Below are 27,958 nucleotides of genomic sequence, written 5' to 3' on the forward strand. Positions count from 1 at the left end.
TGCATCCATTTTGTACTAGGTATCTTATCTTATAACATTTCTAACCTTTATAATGACCTGCAAGGCAAACATCATTTTCACTGTTTAACAGATGAGAAAACCTAGGCTCTAAGAGGGTAAAGTAACTTGTAGAAACTAGTTAGTGACAGATCTAGGATTTGAAAAGTCCAGTTATATCTGACTTCAAAGTCTGTTGCTTCTCCTTTACCTTGCTGTTCCATCCCTGGAAGACTTTTCCAGGTGTGCATTACACATAAAACCTTAAACAACTTTTATGCAAAATGCATGACTTCAATAAGATGCAAGTGTGAAGTAGGCATTGGCCTCTATCAGGGTGCTGGAGTCAGTACCAGCCCATCTCCGTAGGTGAGAGAGGGATGTTGTTAGTGTCCTAGCTAGCAGGTATAAAAGGCTGGGTGCTGATTTCATTGGAAGGGGAAACTGCAGGGGTCTGCAGTGATCCCTGAGGCTAGACTGTCAGCCTAGAATAGGCTGCCAGAGAGCTGAGTGGTGACATTGCCATCCTTTGTGTCAGGGGCCCAAGAGATGATCCGTCATGAAGTATGGAGCAGAGCAACAGAGCACAAAGAATTTCCCGCATCCCTTCCACCAGCAACACTATCAGACAGAGAACACTAGAGTCCTCGGTGGAGCTAGTGACTGCCGGCTAAAATGACTCTTTGAGGCTGGTGGGTGTAAACTTCCTCTTTATTTTGTAAATCTTAACCAGCACTCGCTCAGATGAACTGATTTCACTTTGCAAAGGATTTGTTTTAATTTCAGAGAAGAAAGCTGGAAAGTCACAAATTTTAGCAGGGATGGAAGAAAGGGGGTGTGATAGAAGGTCCTGGAAATGTAGTAGTCTTTGTTTGACATGCCCCATGGGGTCCACTGAACAGGCTGGATGTGAACATCCTCTTCTCCGTGTGGGCTGGCCTGGGCTGCCTGAATGTGCGGAGTGTACACTTTCTATTTCACCACTGGAGATTTTGCTGACTCAGAGGCATTCATCAATCTCTGCTGGGGATGTGCAGAAAATAGTCCAAAGAAGTTTTGTCCTTGCCTTGTTCTCTCTGTGGGTCCTAGAAAGGGGAGTCTTGTCCTTGAAAGGAGACATGATAACAGATTATAAGGTATAAGGCATGAATTACAAAATCATAGTACCATTTAATATTAGAAGTGAAAGAGAGGAAGGAGACCTCCTAGCATGCCCTCCGTTTCTGACTTGAAGAAACTGAGCCCCAAGGAGACAGTGTCTTGGTCAAGGTCACATACTCTCAGATCAGAATCTGGGACTCCTGACTATTGGCACAGAATTCTTTCCCCTCTGCCAAGTTGTCTTGCTGTTTGCTCGTAAGTGATGATTATTTAAACCAATCAGATAATCTTTCATTAGTATGGTTTCTTTTTTAGGAGGCAGCATGTATATAGGGTGCATTTGGCTTCTGGTAACAATAGTTTTGAATCATGAAGATACTCATTATTTATTGACCAAGAATTTTCAAAGTAGGTGGTACCAGAGTTGGTTCGATGACTCACTGATGTCAGGGCATGAGGTTGGCATGTCTGCGATTCTCTTTACGTTCCCTTGAGGTCACAAGATGGCCACCATAGCTCTAAGCTCTATGTCCCCCAATAATGACTTTCCAATCATCTGACAGGTGTCCACCAAGTCTTATTGGATTGCCTGGATTAATCACTGGCAAGAAGAAGTGGATGAAGATGACCATCTTAAATTAACTATCATTGATCCCCTAGGGTTGAGTGTGTCTTGGGAGGCGATCTCTCTGAACACATTTAATACGTGAACAAAAGCCAGGGTTCCCTTAGCAAGGAAGAAGAGGGAAAAAGGCTATTGGGAATGTGACCAACAGAGTCTATCACAGGCATAAAGTTTTTAAAGGTAGGCTGTTTGACTTCATATCTTGGCTACATCACTAACCCTATCATCTTACACAAGTCACTTAACCTCCTTAACTTTGGTTTCTTAATCTGAGATTAAAATATATTAGTACCTGCCTTCAGAAGCATTGTGAGGATTAAATAAGATAAAGCACATAAAGGACTCATCACAGTCCTGGCACACAGTAAGGATCCAGTAAATATGAGCTTGTATTTGTATATTTTTAATTTTTCACTGTATTCAGTAGCTCCTTAAAGAGTCAACTTACTCACGGGCTTGTTTACTGATGAACAAGAGGTGTAAGTCCCTCCTGTCCCATCATGGAGCCAACATTTTAGTAAAGAAAAAGCCAAAAAACAAAACAAAACAAAACAAAAAACTAGATGGCTCTCTCTGACCTCCATTTTTGCACAGCCAGGAGTAAGAAGATTCTAGAATTCAATGTATTCTTGGTAGGCTTCCCAGCATTTTTTCTCCCCAGTACTACCAGCCTTGCCACCAAGATCAGGACTAATTTCATTATGCTCTTTATCCCTGTATGTCAAATCACCGTGAGAGGTTCATGTCTGCCAGGACACCCCTTACCACCCACATTTGCATTCCCCTATGACACTGTACATGCCTCCATTCCCCTATGTTTCCCCCTTCTCCTCTGAGGATGTTAATTAGCCCTGCAGCCTTAGATGGGTGCTCTTTGCCCCATTACAGCCTCCACTCTTGTACCATTGCTCTTTCTTGCTCCCCCTGGACATTTCCAGGCCATTCTCCCTCTCTCCTCACTAAAAGATCTCATATTCGAATCTCTTATCATCAGAGACTATCACTTACTACACATTCTGGTTGCAGTCATCCACTGACCCCTGGGCCATGTGTTCTCATTCCTGGAGAATTTTAGTTCCAGGTTCATCACTGTCACATTCCAACCATATTTCTACTATTGTCCTTGGAAATTTTAATAAGTGATTTCCATTATCCTGGTCTATCATTTCCTTAAAGTCCTCTCCAATCTTTAGCCTTTTAATCTCTTATTATCCCCTTGTTCTCACCACATTCCTCACTGAGCTTAATGTCCATGTCCATAATCACAGTCACTTCCTGTGCACATCACCAGCTTCCTTGCACCTCTCTTACTCTGCTGTGTTCCCCACCCCGGTTGCATCCAACTTTTCTTCCGTCTGTCCCTAAACCCTGTTGCTGCATATGGGTGGTCAGGAACACAGAACATACAATGTTGCCCACTGGCCTCACTAAATTCATGATCCAGAGCCTCCAGAGGATCCTCTGTGCTGCCAGTCATCATCCTTCATTTCCCTCATCCCTTCACTCTCTCATCGATAGTTATTTTGTGTCTTATCTACTATTTTCCAATTTCCAACATCTCTTCCTCATCTTCACTCTCAGATTAATAAACTCAGTTCCTCCTGAACTTAGAACAACAGAAGCAACCAGAGAAGAACTTCCACAGCTCCTGCTATCACACCTACCTTCCTCGCTGCCACTGTGCTGACCCCGTATTCTTGGAACCGTGGAGGAGCTGTAAGGCTCACTGGTCTCCCTGTATCCCATCCCCTCTCACTCCCCAGAACATCACTTTTGCAGTCCTTTTCCTCATCATTTTGCAACTCCTCTTCATTAATATTTTTCTCTCTATGGAATCATTCCCACCAGCACACCACACATTTCTTCACTCTTGATCCCACATATGTCTTTTCTATTCCCTTTCTGGTAAAATTCACTGAACCCAGTTCCTCACTTCCCCTTGTCACTTGAACCCTCTTTCAGTAGAATGAATGAGTGAGGACGTTGCATCTTTAAGCAGGAGTTAATCCTCCCCTCTTCAGAAACCTGTTCTTGTCTGGATCACTCCTGGCCTCACTTGCTCAGTTCAGCAGTCAGCTCTCATCCTCAGCTTATTCACCTATTCACAGCAACTGCAACTATTGACCACTCTCTCCTTCTTGATGCACTTTCTTTATTGGACATTTAAGCTACCTCTGTCTCATCGTTTTTCAGCTGCCCATTGGCTGCTCCTTCTTGTTCTCCGTCACTGGTCTCTCTTCATCTTCCTGGCCTTTAAATGTTGGAATGTCTCAGTGCTCAGTCCTTGAATTTCTTGTGTATTGCCACTCACTTCTTCAGGGATCATGTTCATTGTCTGCTTTCATTACCACCCTTCCTCTGGACACTACCTTTAAAATGCACCCAGAATCCAGCCACTTCTTACCACTTTCCTCTACCTACCCACCTGGTCCAAGTCATCAGTGTCATTCACTTGAAACACATGTGGTGGCCTGCTAACTAGTCTTTACGATTCCACCTGTTGGAGGGAGAGGTTGTTGAGGATGGATGGTCAGTGAAGGCCTCTTTAAGATTTTGCCTGAAATATGAGAAGGAGCCAGCCATGCAAAGATGTGAACAAAGAACATTCTAGATAGAGGAAAGAGCAGTGTGAAGACTCTGAAGTGGGAGAGAGCATAGGACATTAGTATCCAGGGGTTGCTCAATACTTGATAAAAGGGTCAATAGCCGATTAACAGTAACTGTCATAGGATTAAGAGATTTGACCCCGGAGTTGCCTGTTTTTTTTTTTTTTTTTAATATGAATACTCATTTTCTAAACATACTATTCAAGCCTGCACAAATCTCTGTCACACAGGGTTCTCAAATAGTAGGTGAGACTACTGTTTGGCTAGTAGTGTTTTAAAACTCAGAGATTTTATTTAGCAATCTAGATTTCTGGTTCTTTTTGAAACCATAGGAATAGGGTCTATCTTCTGTAACATAGCAGTTGGCTGAAGTTAGGTAGTGGCTGCTCCCTTTAGATGGACATGTATTCCTCAGTCACCACGCTCCCTATTAGGGATGCCTGGAAGTATCACCCATTTGTATAACCTGCCTGGGCCCTGTTGGCTTCTGCTTTTGCCCTCTTATGAGACCCCTGGACTACTCCTATATCTCATCAGACAGAATATTCCACCCTCTAGAAATGACCACAACTTGGTCTTAAGTGAAATGGCAGAGGCATCACTGAGCCTCATTGGGTTACGATCCTATTTGAGATGCCCACAGTGCCCAGGAGAGCTATCAGAGGTGTCATACCTCCACTGGCCCAGATGATACCTCCTCTCACCCTTCTTACCTGGAGTCATTCTGGATAGGAGGTACCAAAAGGGAAGCGGCTTTTCTGAAACATCTCTAGTATAGTGGTATGCAAACAAGGCAATATCAGTGTTCTTGCAGTATCCTCAGGGAATCTTTCTTAATGCCTCTTCTTTTTAGCTTGAGAGAAGATTAAGGAAAGTGACAGATACTCCTTTGCCCCAAGGCTAGGGTGAGCCCCCGTCAGAAACCTCCCTGATGTCTTAAATCCTTTCTGTTGCAGCTGCTTCCACTGTGGCTGTGGATATGTCTCTATTCACCAAAGACACAGCCAGGACCCTGAGGTCTGGGTCTCCTCATTGCTCACTGCTTGGCCCAGAATGTTGTCTCATGGTTTCATCTTGGCTATCCATCTCCTGTGATGATAAAGTCTCTAGGCTGCCAGGCAAAGTCTTCAGTTTCTCCTATATATAGTTGGAGAGAGAACCTCTTCCTGATTTAAGGCTCTGTCCTTACACAGTGTTGCTGAAGCAAGGCTTCTGCCTCTCAGACTCTCCGATCTGCCTATAGACTCTCACCTCTGGGCCTATTAGACACATTCAGAATCTAGAACTTCCAGGAGGGGTGGTTTTGCTCTTCTGCTGTGCTGTGGCTTGCCCTGAGCTGAGGGGCCAGGGCGAGTGAGAACGTTGCATCCTCAGACAGAGTGACAAATGCCTCACCCCAACCCTGCTGTCCTTGAAGAGCATTGGTGTATCTTTCCTCATGGGCTATGTCATAATTTGGGGCATTGGTGACTCACTCACCTATAATCTTAGGTTCTTTCATCAGATATTGGGAAAGTTTACTTACACTTTAATAATTGTGGTCAGAGAGGAAATCTCTTAACCTCAGTTTCTTCATCTGTTAAATGAAGCCATTAATACCTCCCTCACAAGGTTGGAATGACAAATTGAAATTATTATACATGTGACCTATCATACTGTCTTACATATGGCAGGAGATCAACAAATGCTAATTCTTTTGTCCCTTCATTTCTCCTCTACACATTTGTATCCAAATATCTTATGTGACATTTAGGAAACAGTTCCAGCTACCAAGAGAATGGACAAGTTAACCCACTTCTGAAGACTCATTCACTTGAGTTTACTGGACCCATAAAAGACTAGAAAAGTTGAACATGGTGATTCTAGATTGGTTTCCACTAGATGACGTGTTCAAGCCAAACCTTTTTGACCCAAAATAAAGTGTTTACTCATCCAGAAGTTTCCAAGCATCCAGATGCCACAAAAACAAAGCACCTGACTGACTTACGCAATGCATCTTATTTCATAGGGTGTGCAAATGGATACTCTGATGTTCCTCCATGATTTAATACCAAAGTGAGAGTTCTTTGTGGGATTCCCATATATGTTAAAACATTTATCACATTTACCACTTTGAGGGACTGTGAATCCCACGCGCTAGTCCAAGAGAATATTACCCTCCAAGGGGGGTATATTTGGTTGAGTAATAAATAAATGGAATGGAAATGACAGGAATTACTTTTTAGAGATGTTATTATAGATGGAATGGAGATGGTTTAGTTGGAAGATGCTGATTTTTATCCCTGTGAAGCATATGCATACAGTCAAATAAATATTTGAGTCGCTGCAGGAAAAAGAAGCTCATAATCCTCTCAGGATAATGAATGCATTTAATTTCTACATATTCAAGCAAGAAAAAGGTTAGAAGGGGCTTCTTTTTCTTTGGTTAATTGCTAAATAAAGAAGCTCACCCACGCAGGACCTCTGCTTTCATGTCACCATGGTAAGCCAGTGCGGTCTGATAGTATATCTTATCCTGCTGCCTCTGGTGTGGAGAGGAAATATTCTGTCGGTGTGAAAAGCATCTCTAAAGCTGGAAAGAGGTTTCTGATATCTGCCAGCTCTCTGGAAGGATATTTGGCGTTGTGTCTCAAGAGCCACAAACTTGTTGATCTCCTTCGATCTCATGATTCAATTTCTTGGAATCTATTCTGAACAAATAACTAGAAACACCAACAAAGACATATGCAAAAAACATTCTTTGCTGAGTTGTTTATTAAGTGAAAAGCTAGACTATGAAGCTTTCAATAGAAAAAGGTTTCTATCATGTAAATACAGTATGTAGTTATACACATACAAATACAAATACAAAAATAAAGGCTGCTAACAACAGCTGTCTCTGAGTGGTGGTATGATGAATAGATTTTTGCTTTACCTTTTATACATTTTGGGGGATATTCTTCAGATTTTCTTACAGTGAATAGGAATTAGTTTTATATTATTTTATTTGTCGAACAAATATTAATGGAGTACCTACTACGTGTACACCTCTGTGCTAGAGAAACAGTGGCGAACGCTGCTCGAGCAAAATCAACATGGTCCCTTTCTCCAGGAGTTTACAGTCACAGGAGTTTGGCAAATATCAAACAAATAAATATACAATATCAAATAGAGACATGCGATACAAAGGAAAAGCAATGGTACACTGCCAAAAGACTATGAGGGGCAACTGAAATTTGGAACAGGAACCAACAAACTATGGCCTACAAACCTGTGACCTATTTTATTTTTATTTTTATTTTTTTTACATTCTTAAAGGGTTGTAAACTTAGGAATAATAATATGATGTGACAGAGACCATAGAAGATTGGCAAAGTACATTTTACAAGTAAAGCATCTATGCTCTATCCCTTTATAGAAAAAGTTGGTGGAGCCTTAGTTTGGAACATCAGGGATGCCTTTCTAAGGAGATAACATTTAATGTGGGAACTGAAGAAAGATGAGTTAGCAAAAAAACAAACAAACAAACAAACAAACAAACAAACAAAAAAAACAAAAAAAAAATCCCCCCCTTCAAAGTCTTGTTAGAGGAAACTTCAAAAATATTTTCAAAAAAGCTTTTATTGGAACCTGGCTCCTTCTCCAGGTAAGGAGAGAGGGAGGTACATTTAAAGGGCATACTACTAAAAATAAGTTTCCTCTGCTATTCTGTATCCTCTTTCCTCATATTCCTTTAGTATATGATTGACTTGTTTTTAAAATATCACCATCTTATTTTATTTTCTAATCCTGTGGCCTTCCAGGGTCCCGATTTTAAGTTGTACTGCTAATAACATCAATAGCAGCTTTTATTAATTGTGCATTTACTTTGGTGCCAGGCATTTTGCTAGATACTTTAAATCCACTCACCTATATAATCCTAACAACTGTGAAGATGAGCACTACATTTTACAAAGATGTGATAATGGTCAGAGAGGCTGAATGGGCAGCCCACAGTCATGCTGTGGTAATCATGGAGCCAGGACCACCGCCCAGGTGTCTCAGTCTCAGAATTGGGATCTTTCTTGCCTGGTGCCTGTCACTGCAGGCTCCTCCCTCTTCCAAGGAGGGGTATTCTGTTTCCTTTGTTGTGTTACCACCAACTAAAAGTCTTCCACTCTACCATATCCCTCCTCCTTTCAATCTCCTCCTCCTCCTCTACTCTGCAAGTAGCAATCCTGGTTTTCAATTTCCTCGAAAATCTCAGTATATTAGGGTCATTTCCCTAATACGCCACTGAGCTTGTTGAGTGAAATTGAAGGATGATTGAATTTCTAGCTTTCTAACTAGTTCCTTATCTGCTTCACACTAAAGTAATTTTTGATAACTCCACTGCACTCTAATTTCCCAAATGTATTTTTAAAATTTCTTTTGCTAAAGACAGATTTTGAATGAATCTAATAACATAACCATTCCAGAGACACTGTTAATTTGGTATTTCCCTTCCCTATGGTGATAGGCTCATTTATCCTTCATTATTCCTTTTCCTAGACTTCAAAGACAGCATTTGAAAAGCTCTTCTTATTCTCTCTGGTACCTCCATGGCCTTGGACAGTGAGGTTTAGTAGTGAAAGCACCAGGCCTGGAACCAGGAGACCAGAAATGCAGTGCCAGCAGGTCTTCGGCCAGCATTGAGCTTCTGGGCAAGTTATTGACCCTTTCTGGGGCTCAGCCTCCTCGTCTGGTAAAACTAAAGGGTTGAATTCAACATCCGAGTTCTAAAGTTTTTCCATTTCTCTAGGTGTCTAGATCAGTCATGGGATAGTCAGGAGACAGAAATCATACCAGTTATTTGAAAAGAGAGATTTTAATGTAAAAATTATTAACAGGGTGGGTTGAAATGCTTTTGAAAAGTATCACTGAGGTAGTACATGCAGGGAGAAGCTGCCTCCCCTAGGGCTTGGAGAATAAAGGAAAGAGATTGGAATGATTATAACTTAGAATCTTGAAAAGGGGTTCCATGAAGCTGCAACTCAGCTCTCTGAAGAGAGGCCCTGGCTGGCAGTTGCTGGTCTTGGAGAGGAGAATGAAGTGCAATGTGGCTTCTGCTAATTGGATGCAGCTGCTGTCTGGAAAGGAATTGCGGCAGTCAGGGTGAAACTACAGGAACAGAAAGGACAGGTGCTTTCTTCCTTCCCCAGCCTTGAAGCGTCCCTCTGGCGCCCTCTATTGGCAGAGCCTAGCAGAGAGTGGCTGGGATTTGCGGACCAAGTAAGGTCTAGAAGGGTGGCTTTGGAGCTAAGAGACAATAACTTCATAGCTGCACAGTGTTCATTGCTAAGATTGCAAACTGGTAGGCTAGAAGCCACTTTTTTGTTAATGAGATCTTTTTTTTTTTTTTTTTTTTGGAGACGGAGTCTCGCTCTGCCGCCCAGGCTGGAGTGCAGTGGCCGGATCTCAGCTCACTGCAAGCTCCGCCTCCCGGGTTCACGCCATTCTCCTGCCTCAGCCTCCCAAGTAGCTGGGACTACAGGCGCCCGCCACGTCGCCCGGCTAGTTTTTTGTATTTTAGTAGAGACGGGGTTTCACCATGTTAGCCAGGATGGTCTCGATCTCCTGACCTCGTGATCCGCCCGTCTCGGCCTCCCAAAGTGCTGGGATTACAGGCTTGAGCCACCGCGCCCGGCCATGAGATCTTTATTATTGTTATTTGATTCTTTTTAAATTGATTTATCATAGTTGTACATATTTTGGAGCACCTGTGATATTTTGATCCATGTGTACAATGTCATAAAGATGCCTTGTATGGCCTTAAGTAGTCTAATCAAGCATTTGTGTCTGAGTTTATGTTTTTAATCTGAATCTCTTCTTCCTGGGAAATCCACAGTACTTCATCTTTCATTATTCACATTTTTAAAAAATTAATGTAAAATTAATGAATGGGAAGGCAACTTGGAGATCATCTCTAGTTCAGTAATCAGTTTATAAATGAGGTGATTAATACCCTCAGAAAGTGAGAGGTTTTGCTCCCGAATTGTACAACTAGTGAATGAGATCTTTGGGTTCTAAAGCCTGGATTCTCATCACTGTTTACTGTTTATAGGAGGACAGATGTGGTCTAGCCTCTTGCTACACATAATGTGGTCCCCAGACCAGCAGCACTGGCCTCAGCTGGCAGCTTGTTAGAGATGCAGAATCTCAGGGCCCATTCTCGGGCCTGCTGTATCAGAATATGATTTTGACAAGATCCCCAGGTGATTTATGTGCACAGTAAAGTTTGAGAAGTGCTGAAGATAGCTTTATTGAAGTAAAAGGAAAAACAGACTTTTATTGGATACTAGTGTTTTTCTCCAGGGTGGAATCAGGGTATGGGGTATAGAGACTAGCTCTCAGCAAATCTCTGGACCACTGCTCTAAGTTTCTTTTCGCTCTCCCTGCTTTCAATTTATGGGCCCATACACATACATGCAAACACCCATGTGCACACACACAGTCACACATGCATGCATCCATACATCTACATTTTCTCACACACACACACACACACACACACACACACACACACACACACGTTTATAATCTGGCTTCTGTCCTACCTTCTAGCCTGAACTCTCATCAGGTTCCCCTACATGAACTATGCTGTACTCATGCTAGGCCACTTACAAGAAGTTGCCCAAACATATCAGACTTTCTTTTTGCCTCAGTCACCAAACGGAAATCAGACTAAATTCTGTTTGTCTTTCAAGAACAGCTCAACGTCTTTCTCTTGGAAGCCTTCCCACATTGAGTGAATTATATCCAAGGTTTGCTCTTCTTCTGGGTTTTAATAATACCTGACAGATATCTTTATTGAGCACCTTTTTTCTCACTCAGAGATAATCTTACATTTTATTGTTTATCTCCTTGAAAGGATGGAACCATTCCTCACTTGGCAAGCAATGCTGGGGGTGAGCAGATGAAGAAAGAATGAACTAACAGAGCGAAGGAATCTAACCAACGCTATCTATAAAGAGCAGCAAAGTGTAATAGTTAAAGCATCGAGTTGGTTTTTTGAAAAGATAAGCAAAACTGACAAACTTTTAGCTAGACTAAGGAAAAAGAAGGCTCAAATAAAATTAGAAATGAAAGAGAAGACATTACAACTGATACCACAGAAATATGAAGGATCACAGGATACTATTATGAAAAGTTACACACAACAAGTTGTGTAATCTGGAAGAAATGCATACATACCTAGAAACATGCAATCCACCAAGACTCAATTGTGAAGAAATAGAAAATCTTAACAAACCAGTAATGACTAAAGAGATTGAATTAGTAACCAAAAACCTCTCAACAAAGAAAAGCCTAGGACCTGCTGGCTTTACTGTTGAATTCTACCAAACATTTAAAGAATAATTAATGCCAACCTTTCTCAAACTCTTCCAGAACATTGAAGGGGAAGGAATATTACAAACTCATTTTACAAGTCCAGCATGACTCTGATACCAAAGCCAGAGAAGAACACTACAAGGAAAGAAAATTACAGGTCAATATTCCTGATGGACCCAGATGCAATAATCTTCTACAAAATACTAGCAAATTAAATTCAGCAGCACATTAAAAGGATCATACACCACGATCAAGTGAGATTTGTGCCTGGCGTGAACAGATGTTTAAATATATGCAAATCAATAAAAGTGATATACCATATTAACATAATAATGGATAAAAATCATATGATCATCTTAATAGATGCAGAAAAAGCATTTGACAAAAATTCAGCATCTTTTCATGATAAAAATTCTCAACAAATTAGGTATAGAAGGCCGTGTATGACAGGCTCACAACTGACAATCATAATCAATAATGAAAAGCTGAAAGCTTTACCCCTAATATCAGCAACAAGACAAGAATGCTCACTCTTGCCACTTCTATTCAACACAGAGCAATTAGGCAAGAAAAAGAAATAAAAGGCATCCAAATCAGAAATGAAGAAGTAAAATGGTTTCTGCAGATGGCATCTTATACATAGAAAACCCTAAAGATGCCACCAAAAAATTGTTAGAACTAATAAACAAATTCAGTAAAGTTGCAAAATAAGAAACCAACATAAAACATAGTAGTGTTTCTATATACTAACAATGAAGTATCTGAAAACAAAATCTAAGAAACAATCTCATTTACAATAACATTAAAAAGTACTTAGGAATGAATTTAACCAAAGAAATGAAAGGTCTTTATACTGAAAACTGTAAGACATGGACGAAGAAGTAGAAGAAGACACAAATAGATGGAAAGATACCCCATGTTTATGAATAGAAAGAATTAATATTGTTAAAGTATCTACACTGCCCAAAGTAATCTACGGATTCAATGCAGTCCCTATCAAACTTCCAATGGCATTTTTCATAGAAATAGAAAAAAAAAATCCTAAAATTCATATAGAACCACAAAAGATTTGGATAGGGAAAGCAGTCTTTAGCTAAAGGAGCAAAGTTGATGGCATCACACTACTTGCTTTCAAAAATACTATAAAATTATAGTAATTTTTAAAAAATGGTACTGGCATAAACACAGACATATAGACCAATGGAACAGCATAGAGAGCTTAGAAATAAATTCACACATTTATGGTCAATTGATTTACAACAAAAGTAACAAGAACACACAATAGGGGAAAAGCAGTCTCTTCAATAAGTTGCTTTGGGAAAACTGGATTTTACATGCAGAAGAGTGAAACTGGACCCTTATCTCACACCATATATAAATATGCTACATTTCCTTAAGCCTAGACATTGGTTGTAGCTTGAAGAAAGGTCCTTCTTGGGTGGTAATAACATAGCTGGCCTTGCTTTCAATTGCTGTTTTTCACTTCTGTCATGTTCTTCCTTCCTAACATTTCCCATATCCACTTTGCCACACTTTACCCTGGAAATTCTCTCCTTAAACATAATCCACCAGTTGAGGGCTTTTGCAACACAAACATTTTCCTTGCTTAAAAAATTATAGCATTTCCCTTGTCTGCAGATGATGCACCTAAATGGGTGGTCTTACAGCTATCTCAGTTTTGATTGATCTGCGTTAGTCTGTGTACATGTGTATAAACCTGGTAAGGCCATTTTTAAGATAACGTTTGTAAAAAGTCGTATTTGTATAGTACTTCCAATTTGCCACAAATATCACATTCCACCATTTTGTGTCTATGACACAGAAATTCTAGGATAAGTGAAAATGAACACTGTATTTTATAAACATTATATAGAATCTAATCTTTTGTCTTTTCTCTCTGTTCTCACCCCTCCTTCCCCTCATTGCAGGGATGATAGTCTACTTGGGAATGATGGCGGGGGCCTTCATCCTGGGAGGCCTGGCTGATAAGCTGGGAAGGAAGCGAGTCCTCAGCATGTCTCTGGCTGTCAATGCCTCCTTCGCCTCCCTCTCTTCCTTCGTGCAGGGATATGGAGCCTTCCTCTTTTGCCGACTCATCTCAGGCATCGGGTATGTTCTTAGGGAGCTGGAGCTGGACCCTGCCAGACCAATGGCTCATCCATTCTGGTACTCTAGCTCTGAGAGATAACTCTAGAAACCCTTGGACTGATTGAGTTTTTGTTTGACTTTCAGGATACTATATTAAAGTTGAACCTTAGAAAGAGTTAGGGTTAGGATTAGCCTCTGAAGTCAGCATGCAATGTCAAAATAATGCAAGACTGCTTCCCACATGTAGAGAGGAACTACCTGGCTGGTCCCTCAAATTAACTGGGTCATTTCAACGACAGAGTCTAAGGTGGGATATAGGCAACTTGGTTTCTGCTGTGACCATTTTTAGTGTATGACTTGATTCTTTCTCTCTGGACTTTTCCCTCTGCAGTATTGGGGGTGCTCTGCCAATTGTTTTGCCTATTTTCTGAATTCTTGTCTCGGGAGAAGCGAGGAGAACACCTCAGTTGGCTGGGCATCTTCTGGATGACTGGGGGCCTCTACGCATCTGCCATGGCCTGGAGCATCATTCCACACTATGGTGAGCCATGGCTCAAAACAGCCTAGGGGTCCCTGTTTCTATGGCTCCTGCACCCAAACAATAGTTCCTGTCCTCAGCCTTATTTCATGTACTCACGCACAGTTCCCATATGTGACCTTCATCTTTCTTAACAACTTCTAACACTGCAGACACATTGTTAATTTCAATTCACATGTCTTTTTTGAAAAATATATCCTGTCCTTCCTCTCTTCCTCCTTCCTTCCCTTCCTTCATTCTTCCCTGTCTCCTTCTCTCTCTCCTTTTTTTGTTTCCTTACTTTTATTTGAAATAATTTCAACTTTCATCTCCTCCAGTCCTCTTCCCCCTGAGCAAGTTAGGCTTTGGTAACCTCATTTTATAGATGACAGATACGTGACAAAAGCCAAGAGAAGTTGGTGACTCGCTCAAGACCATGTCCCTGGCATGTGGTGGAGTGGGGGCTGGAGTCCTGATGTCCCCTCAGGTGCGGTAGGCTTGTACTCTGTCTACCCTAGTGCCTGCTGTCACTCTTGTTTGACTGTGGAAGTGCAGCCCTTATAGACAAGGTCATGGTTTCAGCCGGGACAATTTTATTTTCCTGGATAATTGTAAACACTGTATTCTCTGGACAGAGACCTGGCAACATCAACTTTTACTACTGGTTTCGTCAAGAGCAAAGTAGGGAGAAGGCAGCAATTTTGACTTTGATTCTGCTTTTGGAGTATACTGAGTAATACTCTCATCATCATTCAAAATCATTTTTGGTAAATCACTGATTATGAGTATAGGTTTAGCAGTGATTTAGAATCCTCAGACCCCGAGGGGGTAGCAGACAGTTGCCCCTGAAGCTGACCGACACTTTACCACCTATTTATTGCCTTGTTTTAAATATGACCCTCTCTGCTGTGCTTTCTGAGCTAATGGAGGCTCTTGGAGGCTCCATGTATACCTTTTTAAGAACAAGCTTTCGTTTAGACAGTACCTACTATATTAGTTAAGGTGTTACTGGGTACATTACCCTGACAAACTGATAAACCCTGAAATCTCAGTGTTTTAACATAGTGAAAGCTTCTCCCTTATGCGAGGTCCGGCTGGCATTTCTGATCTGCAGGTGGCTCCACTCCATCAATAATTCTGGAGTTCAGACTCCTTCCATTGTGTCATTCTGTCATCTTCAACACACAGTTTACAAGGTCTCTGGTTTGGGGAAAGAGACTGGGCAGTTGTAGATTGGCTAAAGGCCAGGAAGTGGAGCACACTCACCATCTCTGCTCACATTCCAGTGGCCCCTGATCTGTAACATGCCCACACCCTCCTGCAAGGGACACTGGGTAACAATCTAGCTGTGTGCCCACAAAGTAGAGTAAGTGGTTTTGGGAAGACCATGTTTTCTTTGCCATATCTAGCACTTGAAAATCCACTGGATTTTACGTCAGAAACAGGATAAATATGAACAGGAATAGTGAAATAAAGAATAGTAAAATAAAGGAATAGTAAAATAAACCACTATACACCAGGGGATGCAGGTCCAGTCAATTCTGTCACTCTAGTTCTCCATAATTTTAGATACAAAATTGTATTACTGCTACTATCAGGTTCTGCAATTTATCCCTCACTCAAATGCACACTTCAATTGCCCATGTACTATGCTGTTGATTATATGGTTTTGAGGCATTGCTTTTTTTTCCTTTTTTTCCTCACAATTCTTGATATAATATCATTTTCCCTGTTAGCTGATCCAAATGTTTGAATACTAAGGGATTATTGTCACTTTTTTTTTTTTTTTCCTGAGACGGAGTGTCGCTCTATCACCCAGCCTGGAGTGCAGTGGCATGATCTCAGTTCACTGCAACCTCTGCCTCCCAGGTTCAAGCAATACTCATGTCTCAGTCACCCAAGTAGCTGGGATTACAGGTGTGAGCCACCACACCCAGCTAATTTTTGTATTTTTAGTAGAGTCGGGGTTTCACCATGTTAGCCAGGCTGGTCTCCAACGCCCGACCTCAAGTGATCCACCCGCCTCAGCCTCCCAAAGTGCTGGGATTACAGATGTGACCCACAGTGCCTGGCCTATTTTCACATTTAAATGAAGTGATTGAAAACCCTTTTATGGAGGGAAGCAACTGAAATCTGAATAAAAGCTGAATCCAAGTAGTGGTGCTGTGTGATATGGGACCAGTCAGTCCATCTTTTCAGCCTGGGTTCCCTCACCTGTAAAATGGAGGGGAGAAAGGACACAGAAAGAAGCAGCTCTAGATACACCTGCCAGCCCAAGCCTTTGGCAATTCTTGGGGCGCACAGAGGAATGAGTGTTGAGAAAAATTCCAAGCTAATTCTAGTACTCAGGCTAACTTCCCTCCTGGAAGCATTAGCAATACGAGGCTATTTGCAGAGTACTTGTTTCATGGGGAAAGCCCACCCTCACACTCGACCAATGAGAAAGGGTCTTTGATTTCCCTCTGATTGGATCAGCCTTGGTCATGTGTCCACCTCAGCCAAGCACTATACGCCAGGGGATGCAGGTCCAGAAGGGTTTAGATCCACTTCCTTCCTTCCCCATCCCTGGAGCTAGGGATAGGGTCAGTTCCACCAAACCACAGGTGTGCAACACAGTGGTAAAGAAAAGGTAGGAGGATGTTGTAAGGGAAGCTAGCAACCCACAATAGTCACTACAAACTGCATCTTTTTTTCACTTCACAAACACACACACTTACGCAAACACACACACTACTGTGTAAGTGTCTGATTTCTAGGAAAGCAATAAAAGAATTCAGGTTCGGGACATGTTGACCAACATAGATGGGATGTCCACGGCAGAGGGGCCCCGTGGTAACTGTCTGACCACTGCAGGCTGACAGCAGTGCTTGTGGTTAAATACTTTACCCCAATGAGATTATTATTCTAAGTGAAGTAACTCAGGAACGGAAAACCAAACATCGTAAGTTCTCACTCATACGTAGGAGCTAAGCTATGAGGATGCAAAGGCGTAAGAATGACACAATGGACTTTGGGGACTCGGGGAAAGGGTGGGAAGGGGGTGAGGTATAAAAGACTACAAATTGTGTGCAGCATATACTGCTTGGGTGATGGGTGCACCAAAATCTCACAAATCACCACTAAAGAACTTACTCATGTAACCAAACACCACCTCTTCCCCAAAATAACCTGTGGAAAGAAAAAATTTAAAAAATTATTTTACCCCAAATGGACGGGACATTTCCCTGTGTGTATGCCTGTATGATATCTGTTACTTTTATGCTCCATTTTAAAATAGAAGCCTCCTGGATGATCAGGCTTAATTGAAACAGGCGTTCACTTGGGGGAAATCCATCCTAGAAATATGGTAGGCTAGAATCACAGCGTAACAAGAGTCATTATTTACCTTAAGCCTCGGATGTTTTGTCCACAGTGAACCAGACATTTGATGATATTTTCCAATGTGCCTAATGCATTAATCCTCTAACAAATGCAAGTGTAACTTTAGAGAAGAGACTGATGTTTGTGTGTACAGCTTGTGTAATCTGTTTAATTGATTTTGCAAAACTGAAGTAAGGGAAAGTCTCGGCACCAGGAATTTGAGTGACTGGCTCATTGAGAAAGAAAATTACAAAGCTCAGAATGTTTTCCTGTGAACTAATGGGTAACAAAGCTCAGAAAAAAATGGATATATTATGGAAGATTAATTCCCATTGTAGTCAGCATTACCAGCTGTTTGTGAAATCCTGACAGAGAAAAGTAGGGCAAGCTAGAAGATCAGCAAACAGAACAATCCCTTCCTCCAAATTAATATTGTTCCAAATATTTGGAAGCAGTTTGCCATTTAATTTTATTTAATTTAGGGCCCCGAAGATGTGCCTAATGAATGTGATAAATGCAGATTACTGAAATCACCATAAAAGTCATAAAGGCGTGAGGGAATAATGGATTTTGTATAATTTGTGCATATTCTAATAAAGAAAAGATCTTTTGAAGCAGAATACTTTATAAACATAACTGCTTCTGCCCCTCTTCCTTGGTTATCCATCTGAGTTTGACTGCTGTGTGGTTTTGATCACCTTTACTTCTAATGATGCCAGAATAGTTTTTGCACATGAGCTGAGAATGTGTAAATATTGCTATGGTTTTATCTCCCTCTTTCTAGTGTTACTCCCAGGAGAAAGAAAAGGTTTTTAAATTAAAATTAAAATGAATGAGCAAGCCTCAGTGAGATGATAAGAGACCAAGCTGTGCAAAAAGAGATTTGATTCTGATTGAGTGTATTGGATGAGGTGTGTGTTCAGTTGCTGTGGCCAAAGGTGTCCGAGGGACCACAGTCCCACATTTCCAAACTGGGATTCCCTCTACCTAGTCTTTTAATTGTACAAATAGAGTAGAAAATGTCTGCAGGAACAGCAGATAATTGGTTAGGAGTCTGCTGCGAGTAGAACAAGTTGAACCACAACGGAGTAATAAAAATTCAAGGCAAGCTGTTTGCCACTGGAGTTGGCCATATGTTATATTTCTAAGTAAATGAAATAGAAGTTTTATATCAAAATAACTATTGCCCTCTAAACTTTATAAATTGATATATTTATTTACATAAGTCTTGTCTTTCACAAATACCATTTGAATTGTCTTCAAAAATACTTCATGGCATGAGAAAACCAATCTATTTTATAATCCTGGCTCTATTTTTTTTTTAATTCTTCTGCTGATCTTTGCTGATATTTATCTATTTTATTCAACATCCTTGGCACTAAATGTCATGGAGCTATTTCTAAAAAATTCAAATGTACTCTCAAAGCAGGTGAAGTATGATGGGTTGCTAGGTGCGTTCACACATGAGAAATCTATGGAGGAAGTTTGCTACCCATGAGGATATTCAAAACAATGCTTCAATGTAATTTCTGAAGCTGAGTTTTAGCAATGCTTTCAATAATGGTTGAATAGGAGCTAGTTATCTTCCCATTTCAATGATGATAGGATGCCTTTGAATGTAGAAGTTTAGTCTCTCATTTAAAAAAATTGTGTAGACTATAACAACTTGCAGTGTTTTTCAAAATGGGGTCCTGAACCCTTTGCACTGGAATCACCTGGAGCTGGCACTGCCCTTTGACGTTGGAAAGAGGGATCTCCAGTAGAAGCCCTGGGCTGTATGAGGCACTGCTCTGGCCTTCCGCTGGCTGCACCCCTTCCCGTGAGGCAAAGGATCTCTGAGGCCATGACCCCCATCCCCATCTCCATCCAGATTATGCTGTGGGTGCTCAGGACCCAGGAATTCCCGTAGACTCAAGAAATCAAGGCAGGAGTGCCCATTCTCATGCAGACATGCATGGTGTGTCCACGCATGTCTGCATGAGATCCCTTACTTGGACGGAGGGGTTGGGGGATTGAAAAGGGGATGTGGCACGTGTGGGTATAAATTCTGGGCCTAGACTTCTAGCTTTTTGCTTGTCAAGGCAGGCAGATAGAATATATTTCATTTAACAATTTGCCATCTTAAAAATACAATGATTCTATAGAGATATGGCCTATTGCTTCTGTTTGTACTCTTATCCAAGGCTCTGTAAATGTCAGGCCAGGCCTGGACCTAGGGATTTGTCAGAATGCAGATTTTGACAAATTTGCAATGTGAGAAATATCATTTTGCAGATTTGTCAAGATGCAGCTCCTATCCCAGACTTACCACTCAGAAGCTTTGGAGGCACAGCTGAGGAGTCTGCATTTTAACCACCTCCCTAGGTGATTATCTTGTGCCCTGAAGTTTATGAGCCAGGGCTTCAGAGTCACTCTTCTGTAGAGGAAAAGATCATGTCCCAGAAATCCTTTGACTGACTGCTCCTTTGCAGGCTGGGGCTTCAGCATGGGGACCAATTACCACTTTCACAGCTGGAGAGTGTTTGTCATCGTCTGTGCTCTGCCCTGCACTGTGTCCATGGTGGCCCTGAAGTTCATGCCAGAGAGCCCACGGTTTCTGCTAGAGGTGAGTCAGTGCTTTTCCACCAGGGAGAGAGCGACAAAACAGCCACCAGAATCCAGCCTCACTTCCTTCTCTCAGCCCCTAGTCCCACATCCTCTGCTGCTTACGCATTGCAAACTCCCCCTGGTTGGCTGACCTCACTCATCATTAAATCTGGCACCCTGCCTGCTGTGATGGTGGCAGGTCATGGATTCACGGACTGTAAATGCTGGAAGGTTCAAGAGCTTGTGGAGCCCAGAGCAGGAGCTCCTACCCAAGACTGTGCAGTGGTGGAAGGCAGCTCCTGAGCTGTCTCATGGCACCCACTGTCCCCCGAGGTCCTGATTAGGAAGTTTTTTAGCCTGGGCTACATAGGGCAACCTCATCTCTTCAAAAATAAAAAAAATTAGCTGAGCGATTTGGTGCATGCATGCCGGTGGTCCCAGCTACTTGGAGGCTGAGGTGGGAGGACTGCTTGGGCCCCAGAGATCAAGCCTGCAGAGAGCTATGGTTGTGTCACTGCACTCCACTCTGGGTAATAAAGAGAGACCCTGTCTCAATAAATAAATGAATGAATGAATGAATAAATAAATAAGGAAGGAAGGAAGGAAGGAAGGAAGCTCTTTAGAGCTGCTGTTTTTCTGTGTTTGGCAGTGAGAGCTATGGTACAGCTTGTTGCTGCTCCCAAGCCCTTCAGGTCTCTTAGCTACACAGGGTCCCCAGCCACCAGACAGCTGCATCTGTGTCCTGAGAGATGAGTCCCATGAGCCTTCCAACAGCGGGGGAGCCTCCTGCTTGCAGAAGTCAGACAGTACCGGAGCAGGCAGAGGGGCAACAGGACCTTGAGGCTCTTCCAGCCCCAATTTGCAGAGTCCACTTATCTGCCTCCTTCCTAAGCCATCTGCAGAGTGATCCTCCATGTTGAATGTCCCTGTTCACCCCTTTGATCAGGAGGCAGACAGGGAGGCAACAGGGAGTTTTGCACCCTTGGTCGGATATGAGTGTCCTAGGGCTGCTGTAGCAAAATGCCACAAACTGAGTGACTTTAAAAGACAGATTTGTCTCATAGTTTCAGAGGCTTGAAGTCCCAAATCAAAGCAGCAGCAAGGTCATGCTCCTTCAGAAAACTGTAGGGGAGACTCCTTCCTTGCCTCTTCCCGATTCTGGTGGTTTGCGGGAATTTTGACCGTTCCGTGGCTCGCAGCTGCATCACTCCAGTCGTGGCCTTCATCATCACATGGCGTCCTCCCTGCATGCCTCTGTGTCTCCATATGGGTGTCTTCCTATAAGGGCAGCTGTTCTGTTGAATCAGGGCTCCACCCACTCCAGAATGTCCTCATCTTAATTTAGCTAATTGCACTTGCCACAACCCTATTTCCAAATAAAGTCACTCTCTGTGGTACTGGGGATTAGGACTTCACCGTATCTTTTTTGGGGAGACACAGTTCAACCTGTAACACATCATTTCTTTGCCTTATCTCATCAGTGAGGAACCTAATAACTGCGATTAGTTACTCAGAGTGTATAATGATAATACTACCTAGCATTTACACCTTGAAAGCACGACCTTATTATCCTTGTAAGATTGGCTGGGAATGGAAGCTTGTCCTGGTCTCTCACAGGTCCTAGATGGTAATGAGTCCACATGCAATTGCCTCAGACCTGGTACGAATGCTCGTATCAACATTCCCATTGAGTTCGTCGGATTTTCCACCCCTAATGAACAGAAGGCATAGTCAGCAATGAATTTTTCCTGTGTCTTTCCTTGGTTTCACCAGATGGGAAAACATGATGAAGCCTGGATGATTCTCAAGCAGGTCCATGACACCAACATGAGAGCTAAGGGGACCCCAGAGAAAGTGTTCACGGTGAGTGTGGGGTTGCCTGCCAATAAGAAGGGGGTTCTCCTCTTCACTGCTTTGGTTTGCTAAAAAGTAATTTAAGCATATAACAGAAAATTTGTCAAAAGGAGAATACAGACTCTGATAATGCTGTTAGTTTATAATAATTATTCTTCGCATTTTGATGGATATCCTTCGAGGTTTTTCCTTAGGTTGCTAGTTGTTTTTAAAAATGGTGCCAGGCGCGGTGGCTCATGCCTGTAATCCCAGCACTTTGGAAGGCTGTATTAGTCCATTTTCATGCTGCTGATAAAGACATACCCGAGACTGGGAGGAAAAAGAGGTTTAATTGGACTTACAGTTCCACGTGGCTGGGGAGGCCTCAGAATCATGGCAGGTGGCGAAAGGCACTTCTTACATGGTGGTGGCAAGAGAAAATGAGGAATTTGCAAAAGCAGAAACCTCTGATAAACCTATCAGGTCTCATGAGACTTATTCACTACCATGAGAAGAGTATGGGGGAAACCGTCCCCATGATTAAAATTATCTCCCATCATGTCCCTCCCACAACATGTGGGAATTATGGGAGTACAATTCAAGATGAGATTTGTGTGGGAACGCAGAGCCAAACCACATCAGAGGCTAAGGCTGGTAGATCACTTGAAGTCAGGCGTTCAAGACCAGCCTGGCCAACATGGCAAAACCCCGTCTCTACTAAAAATACAAAAAAATTAGCTGGGCATGGTGGCATGTGCCTATAATCCCAGCTACTCAGGAGGCTGAGGCATGAGAATTGCTTAAACCCAGGATGTGGAGGTTGCAGTGAGCTGAGATGGTGCCTCTGCACTCCAGCCTAGACAACAGAGCATGACTGTGTCTGAAAAAAAAAAAATGGTAACAGAAATAAATAGATTTCTCTGGGGATCAGCATATGTATGTATATTTATGTGTACGTATTATTTAACACTGTAGCACTCATTATCATTTTATATGTTGTCTCCTAGTATTCATAATCATCATTTTAATAAACAGTAATGTTACGAACATTAACACAGTTTTCCTAACATGTCTCTAATGTTAGAAGCTTATTTATCCAGTTGTACTACCTTGTTCCTGTAAATGTCAGTGCAATGAACCTTCTTGTGCACATAGTTCCTTCCCCTTCATGTTCTAGGAGTGTTTTATTTCCAGGAGTAGACTCCTAGAAACGAAAGTGCTGGCTTAGAGAGCTTGGATATTTTTATAGCTCTTGAGATATATTGCCAAATCATAATACATTTCAACTGGGTTGTACCAATCTACAATGCCACAGGCAATAGGGGACCCATTTCCTTACACCCTTACCATCATTGGCTATTAGTCTGAATTTTGTTTCTTGCCAGTTTTAAAAGCAAACAAAACAAAACAAAAATAAACAAAACAGAATGGTAAATGGTAATTTCTATGAAGATGGCCTGATAGTTACAGAGATGCTGTCTTCTTGCCTGCCGTGCTCTGACAAACCAGGAGGCTATAGGCATCTTTGTGCACCTGTTTCTATAACTTCCCCCACTTCAAATCCATTTTCTCAAGGAAACCTTCCTGGAGTAACTCCTACCTAATTTTGATTCACCGCTTTTGATTTTTTAGCTTCCATAATTTCAGTTTCGAGTAAACCATTTACCCTTGTTAACCTGTTACTTAAAACCTCTGCTTTTCAGGCAGGATCACACGGTGGCCAAGCATCTGCACCCAAAATATCAAATCCCAGTTTTGACACTTTCTAGCTGTGTGGCCTTAGACAAGGTACTCTCCGTGCCTCATTTTTCTCATGGAGAAAAGAGGGATAATCATATCTATAAATGTGGCTATTGTAAGGATTAAATAAAACACCAAAAACAACAACAACAGCAAAAACCAGTGCCTGGCTTGGAGTAAGTGCTAGACAGATGTTAATCATTATTTAAATTATGACATTTTTTCATAAATTAACTCAAGTTATAAATTTTATGGAAAATTCATCAGTGGGTTATTTTCTCAATTCTACTGCTTCTAAAATATCTGAAATATGCGACCAATGTTTTTCCTTTTTTTAAAAAAACTTCTATTTTAGGTTCAGGAGTACATGTGAAGGTTTGTTATATAGGTGAACTTGTGTCACGGGGGTTTGTTGTACAGATTATTTTGTCATCCAGGTACTAAGCCCAGCACCCAATAGTTATCTTTTCTGCCCCTCTCCCTCCTCCCACCCTCCACCACCAAGTAGATAGACCCCAGTGTTGGTTGTCCCCTTCTTTGTGTTCATAAGTTCTTATCATTTAGCTCCCACTTATAAGTGAGAAGATGTACTGCAAACATTTATTAAGAAGCATAATGAACAGAAATGCTCCAAATGGAAGATGTTAAGGGTCACAATGATTCTCCCGATCTTCCATCCCCGCCGTCTCTCTGATGACCTGTAGTGCTCCCGCTGTGCTGCAGGTGTGGAAGCCACACATTGGTGAGGCTTCTGGGTGTACTTGGCTCAGTCCTGCCACTCTGCCCCTCCTGCATCGTTCCGTGGCCAGAGGAAGTCCAAGTTTCTCTCCGAGCTCCTGCTTATTTCTGGAAGATGTTTCCATGGTCTTCTGTCTGTGCCTCCAGTCTCTGACTCCACATTGGTTGGATTGGTTTTTGCACTACATCAACCTGGCCTGAAACACAGGCACACACAAGCACATACACAAAGACATGGAGACACACACAGACATAGGCACCCATACAGAGACACGTAGACACAGGAACACGCGGACACACAGAGACACACACAGACACACAAGAAGACAGACACAGAGACACACAGACACAGACACATTAAGACAGACACACAACACAGACACACGACACGGGAACACAAACAACAGAAACACACAGATACAGACACACATTAAACCACAACCAGACACAGAACACATGGACATACAGGACAACAAAAACAACAGACACAAGACACACAGACACAGACACATTAAACAGACACACAGACACAGCACACAGACACAGGAACACAAACATAGAAACACACAGATACAGACACGGGTACACACGGACACACAGGGACACACACACAAACACATTAAAACAGACATGCAGATGCAGAGACACACAGACACACATTAAGACAGACACAGAGATACACAGACACAGGAACACAAACACAGAAACACACACACATTAAGACACACACACAGACACACAGACACACACACAGACACACATTAAGACAGACACACAGACACAGACATCACTCATACCAAGCGTTCGGGGTTGAATGGGCTTCCTGAACATTTGTGAACAGAGGAAATACATCGCAGAATGCAGCCTTCTCCTTCCTTTCTCCCTGCCCCTCCTCCCTTTCAGTCTCTCCACCTCTTTTCCTCTGCCTTCTCTCTATTCTTCTCCCGTTGGAATAAAACAGTTTCTCCTTGCTTATGCATAGTAGGTTACTAGTGTTTTAAATCTGAGAGTGTCTTTCTGGGATTTCCCCATGCCTCCAGCAGTTATTAACAGATTTATTTCAAACGCACAGACTGTCCCAGGAGGAGTCCACCCCACCCTGTTCTGCCTGTCTGCCTTTGCCTGCCCACGCACACTATCAGCTCTTCCCCACTCGCATCTTGCCCTAGGGTGTCTTGTACAGAAGGTTCCACGCAGTGGTGCTCAGCCAGGCATTTCCTAACTGTTGCTTCTGGAAGGACCCCTTCTATACCAACCAAACGGGCTTGCCCCACTGGGAGCCCCTTTTTTGGAGAAGTGATCCCACATTCTCTCCTGACAATGCATTCTACTGTGTTAAAGAGAAACTTTGGCACATTAAAATTTTAGAGAGTTTATTTACGGAGACAGTGATTCATCAGTCAGGTAGCTCACACTGGAAGTGGGTCAGGGCTTTATCGAAGGAGCAGAGGGAGAGGCTTTTATAAGTCGAACATGGAGGCAGAGAAGAGAAAGTATTTGCTGGGCTAGAATTTGAGCCATTGCCTCATTTGGATTATTCCAGTGGGAAGTTCAAGATAATATAGCCAGTGCCCACTCAGCCAACTGGGATTGGCTGAGCTTGTTTCATTTTCTTTAAAATTCTGAGTTAGGTTTCTGCTTGATAATGTGGCGACCCAGGGCATTAGAGCCACCTCCGTTGAGTGGCCTCCCATTTAGTTATTTTAACAAATGTAGCCGCCGAATGCTGAAGAATGAGATCTTAGCTAGGAAATCGATAAAAATGCCAATTTACAGACACAAAAGCCTCTTACAACAGGATCAGAGTTCCTCATTTTTGGGGTGGGAGTGCACCTGGAGGAAGGAAGTTCAGGCAGAAATCAATGTGTGGAGAGTTATGAAATTTTGGAGTTGGTCTTATCCCAGCATGCATGCCAGTTACTAGGTTCTGAGGCATAACTTCTGCTTTTAGTTTTAACCCAACAGGAAGAGGGACTTAAAAAAGGTTATGGGCTCAGTATTTTATACTGACCTGATGATTATATTAATGCTGTGGAAGTAAATGACTAGATGGGCCAGAAAAAGAAATGAAAAAAGAGAGATAACCAGAAAGTGGTAACTGACCTCAGAGAGCTGGCCTGTGGTTGGCGATCAGGGGCGGGTCCTCAGCCCAGCTTGATGGCCTTGCCTGTTTTACTCCTGTGTGTGCCCCATCAGCAGACATGCTCATAGATGTATTCAGTGGCCTGGAGGGAGAGCTTAGGGCAGTCAGACTCTTAGTTGGTGCCCATGCTGTGAGCTCTAGATTTTATCAGCCCTGTTGGCTGCCTCACAAACTCGCAGTGAAACCTTTGGAAGGAGAAGGAGTTGAAGCATTCAGTTGAGAACCCACGATCTGCAGGTCTGGGGTAACACAGGCCATATTCTAATTTAGACTGAATCATAGACAATTGTTCTAATGAATCGTAAATTAGAGTGAGTAACTGTGCTTCAAGTTGTCAACACACCTACTCCCTAATCCCAAAGGAAGACAGTGATATTTTCCCCAAGGAGCAAAGAAAGGAAAAATCGACATTTGAGAGGATAACTTAAGGCTTTGGGGTGTGGTTTTTGAGGTGCTTCCTGAGTTGGTGTTAACTTCCCCTCTAGCCTCCTTTGACTGTCGCTGGGGTTCATAACATCCATGAAGGTATTGAATAGCTTGAAACCCAGCTCCAGCCAAGAGTTCTGCTGCAGAGTCTGCTGTGTTAGTTCTGAAGCTCCCCTGTCTGACCTCAGGCGGAAGATCATTTGCAAAGTCTGCATAGCTGGGAGTGGCAAGATGAGTCCAGGAGGTTCACAGTGTGGTCATGTCCTTGACATTTCTGGGAAGAGAGCCTATGCCTTTAGCAGATTCTCAAATGGGCGTCTAGCCCTCCCAAAAGCTTAAGAACCACTGTTTTGACTGGGTGCAGTGGCTCATGTCTGTACTCCCAGCACTGTGGGAGGCCAAGGCGGGCAGATCACGAGGCCAGGAGATCGAGACCATCCTGGCCAACATGGTGAAATCCTGTCTCTAATAAAAAATACAAAAAAAGTACCTGGGTGTGGTGGTGCGTGCCTGTAGTCCCGGCTACTCGGGAGGCTGAGGCAGGAGAATTGTTTGAACCCAGGAGGTGGAGGTTGCAGTGAGCCAAGATGGTGCCACTGCACTCCAGCCTGGTGACAGAGTGAGACTCTGTCTCAAAAAACAAAACAAAACAAAACACTGTTTTTTCGGTTTAAAAAAGAATAGCCAAGCTGTCTTAGACCTAGTGCTCTGGAAATGATGAGTCGGTTGTCCACTTTCCAGGGACTGCTTTCTCCCCACGGATTGTCCAGTCCCATCTGTATTTTTCTTCTGTTATCTCCTCATATCCTCAGTCCTTTGGCTGAAGAAAGAGATGGAGACACTCTATAACTTGTCTTTTTTTTTTTTTT

At 42.4% G+C, this 27,958-nt stretch overlaps 1 protein-coding gene across 1 annotated transcript in view; it reads left to right on the plus strand.

The window, feature by feature from the left end:
• SV2B (synaptic vesicle glycoprotein 2B) overlaps positions 1 to 27,958 on the plus strand; it is a 185,525-nt gene that overhangs the window by 130,567 nt on the left and 27,000 nt on the right. The window contains 5 exon segments of the mRNA XM_017891372.1: positions 13,587 to 13,767; positions 14,138 to 14,158; positions 14,160 to 14,287; positions 20,095 to 20,228; positions 21,983 to 22,072. Of these exon segments, the coding sequence (XP_017746861.1) occupies positions 13,587 to 13,767; positions 14,138 to 14,158; positions 14,160 to 14,287; positions 20,095 to 20,228; positions 21,983 to 22,072 (554 nt within the window).

Source organism: Rhinopithecus bieti, unplaced genomic scaffold (genome assembly GCF_001698545.2).
Source record: "Rhinopithecus bieti isolate Rb0 unplaced genomic scaffold, ASM169854v2 scaffold_20798, whole genome shotgun sequence".
Classification (NCBI taxonomy): Eukaryota; Metazoa; Chordata; class Mammalia; order Primates; family Cercopithecidae; genus Rhinopithecus; species Rhinopithecus bieti.